The sequence below is a fragment of the Diadema antillarum genome, unplaced genomic scaffold, assembly GCF_040938485.1.
Source record: "Diadema antillarum isolate AM-2024a unplaced genomic scaffold, OU_Dant_1.0 scf00000171, whole genome shotgun sequence".
Taxonomy (NCBI): Eukaryota; Metazoa; Echinodermata; class Echinoidea; order Diadematoida; family Diadematidae; genus Diadema; species Diadema antillarum.
In genome coordinates this window covers 149,470-155,469 of record NW_027271060.1, presented here as the reverse complement: position 1 = coordinate 155,469, position 6,000 = coordinate 149,470, and the positions used below count along the sequence as shown (strand labels likewise).

The window sequence follows — 6,000 nt, the reverse complement described above, 5'->3', positions numbered from 1 at the left end:
AAGGATGTCTCTTTGTCAATTGCTTTCTGTCATTCAGAATATTGAGTATCAGTGATTTTGTTTGTGAGTAAGGATCCGAAAGAGTTTTGTTGACTTTGATCGATCCGAAACAACCTGTTGCGCACAAAAATCATTGTTAGTGAACGATTGATGTTCGACGTCTTCGCAACAATTTATGCAAATTTACCAGCTGTGATTGGTCAGTGCTTTGACTAATGCGTATGGAACTTTGAAAGACCCCAAAGCACCGTACTCGGTGTGTGTACGTCACTGTACGTTTTGTGTGTGTTCGAACGGTAGAGCCCCCTTCCCATCTCAGCATCTCGTGTGAGATGTGCCCTTCATTCGCAGTTCGGATTGTATACAAAATTTTGAATGTGTTCGTTCGCCGAATGATGGCGAGCATGCTTGCGTCGCGACGGTGAGTCATCTTTGCTTTGCCGGATATTTCTCTGACTTGCTCACCGTTCTGAGGGATTTCAGCGGTGACTTCTCATTAAATTACAGCCAAGCCCTTCATCAGATCACCACCTCGCTCCTTACATGTGTGCTAGTAGCGACATATTTGGGAATTTAGAGGATTTACACTACCGTTTGTCGCACGCTACCAGACGTTTTTCTCCATAGGCCCGGCTCAGCTCAGCTAAGTGTATTCTTCAGTCGTTTTCGGCCGTGTCTGGCCCGATCAAGACGGACGGAGGAGGGAGCTAGCTTAGCTAGCTATTTTGCATCAACTGGCGAATCCGTCCGACCGTCATGGCGATCTGATGCTGATCAGCCCTTCTTGATATATATATTAAGTGGGATGATTTTTCATATAAGCCAGGATATATTGGCTGATAGTTGCTGCACTGCTGGATAGCGGTCGGTCTTCTTCAATTTACCGTTCTCCAACTCTGCAGTAACGTACACGTGATGATGTACTGATTGTCATTTTCATACAAGTTAAAATCACTTCACCAGACTGTAAAGCCGGCCGAGTGTCAACCAACTGAATATCAAATTACTTGGCCCTCACTTGCTGAAGATATCCAAGGCATACTTGTGACATGTGACCTGCCATCAGCTGAGAGATAGTCTTCACTTATACATTCACTGAATGAGGAGGATACATTTAATTCAAAATGTCAACTATTGCAGCTTTGGAGGAGTTTATGAGTCATCCATTAGTAGTTTGGGTAAGAATCACCAACAAGGTCAAGATGCATTTTGGGTTATTTAACACTATTAAGTATAACAAGTAACAAGACATGATTAGATTTTGTTGTAGTTTGCAAAACTACTTGGAAAGTATCTATCAATGCCATTTTACTTTAAAGGTATAGTCAGGTATCCTATTACCGAACGCGTACTTTGTCAATGGAGCGCGTACAACAACTCGAATACGCATTCATTGCACTACGCGCTGTTATCTCACAGGGGAAGCCAGTGCCGAAAATTGCTAAACTGCAGCAAAAAGACAAAACAAAATATAATTTACCTCAAATTTACGTAATAATTGCTAAAATTTCGATGTTCGTTGTCCTGCATTAATAAACATTGACCGAAAATACAATGTACAATTTTCCCCATACAGAGGGCGCATGTTCGGTAATACAATATGATTTGCGTCGGTAAAAAGAGACAACTTTTGTGGAAGGGTCATTTGAAATACGGATTTTTTTCTAGAAGTTGGCTTATTTTTCAAGTATTTTCGTTACAGCTAAAGTCATCAGCATTTCAATTATCTATAAGGATATTTTTGGCTGAATTATTGCATAATGTTGCCCGTTTGGAGCAATAAAACAAAAATTGTTCGTTAATAGGATACACCTCTATACCGTTTACCATTAGGCATTAATGGGAGCAGTGATTTAAAAAATGTTTTGGATATCACATTTGATTCATATGTGTAGATAAATTTGTACCACAAAACATCCCCCACACACACACACACAAATGCAATGAAGCCTTGTGAAATATAAGGAGATATCACTATTTTTCTCAGTAAACTATAACTGTAAACAGTTTAGTCCAGAAACACTTTTGTTATAACATATTTTGTATATTTAACTATACTTAACATTGATCATACTGATTCAAGTTTTTACATTGGTAATTGTTTCTATCCCTAACTCACATTGTAGAACTATTTTGTTAAAGCATGGTTTTTGTTTCATCTGCAAATGATAAATAATGCCTTTAAGGATGTTGACTTACAAGGTTTTGGAGAAAGTTCCTGTTAGTACCGTATTATATAAATTTGTATAGTACAAGTAAAATCTGCAATTAATAGTTGTCTCGTGAACACAGCCAGTAGGCTAACTTGTCTTTGTTCCATCAATCATTCATATCAGTGAATATGAAATTGTCCTCATAATTATCAATGGAGGGCATCAGTTCTTGTTCCTTTGTTGTGCTTGCTACTGTGTATGTATTGAAATGAAACTTATAGCAGACATATTTTACTGATGTAGAAAAGATTTGATATAAATGTGTGCAGCAAGTTAATATGATGTAAATTTTTAAGGGTCAACATTTTCTCCCCTATGTGTGATGGGTGTGTTTTATGGAAACAGGTGCAGACTTTTAAGGATGGAGACCCCCTGGATTATATGGAATTGGTGGATGGGGTATTACTCAATGATGCCATGGCACAAATGTGAGTATGATCAAGATAATGTCAAATGTTACATTCCATCTTAAACTGTATAATTTTTTTTTCTTCGATATTACTGCCTCTCAAAATGTGTGTGTCATCACATGTTTAATGATGTCTATCTCTACTCCAGAGAACATGTGGAAAGCATGGAGAATTTCCTATAACTTAAAAACAAAAGCAGTGGCAAGTCATTGCAGTTGAGTATCTACTGTATTATTATTTATTTTTATTTTTTTGGTGAAAGGTAAGTTTTTCATACATAAATTTCCTGAAACCATGAATATCAAGATATTAAAACTGGTATCAGCACTAACAATACTGTATGACACATGAAAGGAAAAAAACAAAACACTCACAGAACCTGGATTATTTGTGTTAGAGATTGCTTCCATGTCTTCATCAGATATGCTGAACGTTGATTTGCCTGGAATGAACCTGTTTGTAACTCGTGGCCACAATTCAAACCGTTGAAACAATACATAGAAGCATACAATGTACACTGTATACTGTAGTCCCTCAAGATCATGAACACACATCAACCCTAACAGAGAGGTCAATTTTGTGATACATTGTACACTATACTTGTTATGCCAAAGTTCTCTTAAAATCAGCCCAAGTGCAATGTCCCCCAATCATGATGATGGTGAAGGCTTCCATAAAAAAAAATAATAAGGAAAATAAAAGAAAAACAAGATTAATGAATCTGCTTGATTTAGTTTAGGCCTGTTCAAAAAAAAAGTGGAAACATTAGCCTAATTGGATTATGTCGGCATCTATAGATGGGCAGAGACTTTGCGTGTTAGCTGACTGGCAGGGCATTGAGCCTCCCTCGCCAGCCCAATTTCCTGTTTACTCTTCAGAAGAGACTGTCCGCCAGGAGTCCGTCCAGCTGCATGTGGGGACAGGATCCGTTTTGTCTTTTAACTTCTCGCATTTTATTTCAGTCCAGGCACACTCGGAAATCCACACAGCACATTTACTCTGTAATTTTATACAGACTTGCACACATTCTTGAGTCTCGTGATGTGATACTGGGGATGTGGTTGTAGAAACAACTTATCAATATTTGGTGGTTTATGTCTATCATCAACTTTGCTGTGATGTACAATATGTTGAAGTTCAGACTGCACAGTATCTCTCAAAATCAGTCACTCTACTTAACTGGAAGGAAGCACAAGAAAAGTTGACAATGTTTCCCAAAGAGCTGTTCCTCAAAAAGTGAGTTGGTGTTTAGCGAGTACAACACTAAGCCAGTTCACAACATTCTGGGCGTATAATAATGTGCAGATAAAGTATTAAAGGTCATTGCAGACCTTTTGAAAATGACTTGTGACTGAGGTATTTGAAAAACTGGATACAATGTAGGTCGTCATGAAATCTTGAATGTTACTATGTTGATACATTGGTAACAATGTATGAAAGCTAGCTATGTGTGTATTATGCACGGTTTTAGTAGGTGTGGATGTTCCATTGCATTAGAACATACAAATCAGTAGTTGTCCCAGAAAACAACAACATATAAAACAACAACAATCAAACAAACCCCAAATCCCTGTTTCATCAAAAGCATCATTCTTTAATAGAAGGTTATTCAGAGGAGTGTTCTTGCTCGTTGATTTAGCAGCTGGCTGTAAATTAGTGAGTGTAAAGTTACTGTAACTGTGAAATGATCAATATTCCATGCAATCTGAGTGACGGTTTCAACACAATACGCTGTTTCTGTGTCACCTGCTGTACAGTTGTAGTGTATACGACAATACACTAGTTTGTCATCACTGCAGGAAGCCATGTGGAAAACCTTTGATAGAGAGTCTCTGATTATTAAAAAAAAAAACAGTTATAAAATCTGTGATCCTAAATGATTTGATTTACCTGTGATTTGCAGGCAGACAGCAAAATATAAATTGGATTGTGCAAACCTTTTCTCCTCTGCCCTTTTTGTGTTGTACATGATATGTGTATACAATGTACAAGTGTGTAGCTACAGTATATTGTACGATGTCAGTTCTGCATACAACCTTGTACAAAATGTACATGCTTTAGCTTGTACCAAGACAAGATTGAATATCTATAGGCCTACCAGTATGCTTTTATTTTTAATTCCAGTTGTATGCATGAACTCGCTCAGGTGTACAAATTTGTACAGTAATTGTGCGTGATAAGTAGTTAGTTTACAATGTGTGTGTAGCATGTACAGCTGTACAACATTACGAATTCAGTATTTTGATACTTGATACATTTATTGTACATAGCATACATTCTATCAACACTTGTTGAAGAGGGATTTAGTATTATCTAATAAAATGTCTTCATATTTTGTGTACATTGTATTTATAAGGGTGTAGGGCCTACATTGTATTTTATGCGTGTTAGACAGAATATAATGGTTGCATATTGGGATAATTCATAACAGTTCACAGTTTCGTGTACAGTGTATATTATGCTTTTGACACAAAGGCCCCAATTCACAAAGATGGTATACAACAAATGAAACCATTGTTTAAACCATGGACAAAAACCATGGAGCGCCAAGTGTTGCATGGAATATTTCATTACAAAATTGGTCATTTCGTCTACAAATTGACCGTTTCGTTAACGAAATTATCATTTCGTGGACGAAATGTTCATTTAGTTTCAAAATGTTGTCATTTCGTTACAAAATAATCATTTCATCAACGAAATGACTGATTTCGTAGTTAAATATTCCACTTGGTGCTCCATGGTTTTTTGTCCATGGTTTAAACCATGGTTTCATTTGTACCACCTTCGTGAATTCAGGCCAAAGTGTTCGGTGCTCTTGAAAACATACTTTGCCTCAACACAGAATTAGAGTCAACAGGTGTGTGTGAGTAACTCTGAATTTCAATGAACTCCTACTGCTTAGTTTCCTGTGAGGTGGAAGAAATTAATCAGCCTCTGATGTCTGACGGTCTTGCAATTCTGGGTTGATGAAGGGCCAGCCCCTCTCCATGGGGACACTTCATTTCTGTAGCCCTCTGTAATCAGATCAATCTTCATCGGTATTATATGTCAGTTTTCAGATGAACACAAATTTATTAGCTACAATAATGTGACAGGGCTTTTGCCTTTCACCATCAGTCCCAAATTAGATCTGTAAGTGGCTATACTGCTAATTTCTGGAGCAAAAACACATTTAACATGCCAGGTATGTATTTGCCTGACACTTTATGTCAGATCCATAAGATTTATATTGCCTTTAAAATGATTCATAATCCCCCCCCCCCCCCCCCCCCCCGTCCGCAGTAAACCTGCCTTTCAATGAAGGAGTAGTGCACTCGCTGCTGTTGAAAGTGTACCCCACATCAGTAATTACAACCGATGTAGGCTTGTACAATGTA

General features: G+C 37.6%; 1 protein-coding gene across 1 annotated transcript in view; it reads left to right on the top strand.

The window, feature by feature from the left end:
* Positions 1 to 302: 302 nt before the first annotated feature.
* LOC139722774 (girdin-like) overlaps positions 303 to 6,000 on the top strand; it is a 107,714-nt gene continuing 102,016 nt past the window's right edge. Inside the window, exons 1-2 of the mRNA XM_071634060.1 lie at positions 303 to 1,178; positions 2,559 to 2,641. Coding sequence (XP_071490161.1) covers positions 1,125 to 1,178; positions 2,559 to 2,641 — 137 coding nt within the window. The 5' untranslated portion in view covers positions 303 to 1,124. The remainder of the gene's footprint in view (positions 1,179 to 2,558; positions 2,642 to 6,000) is intronic.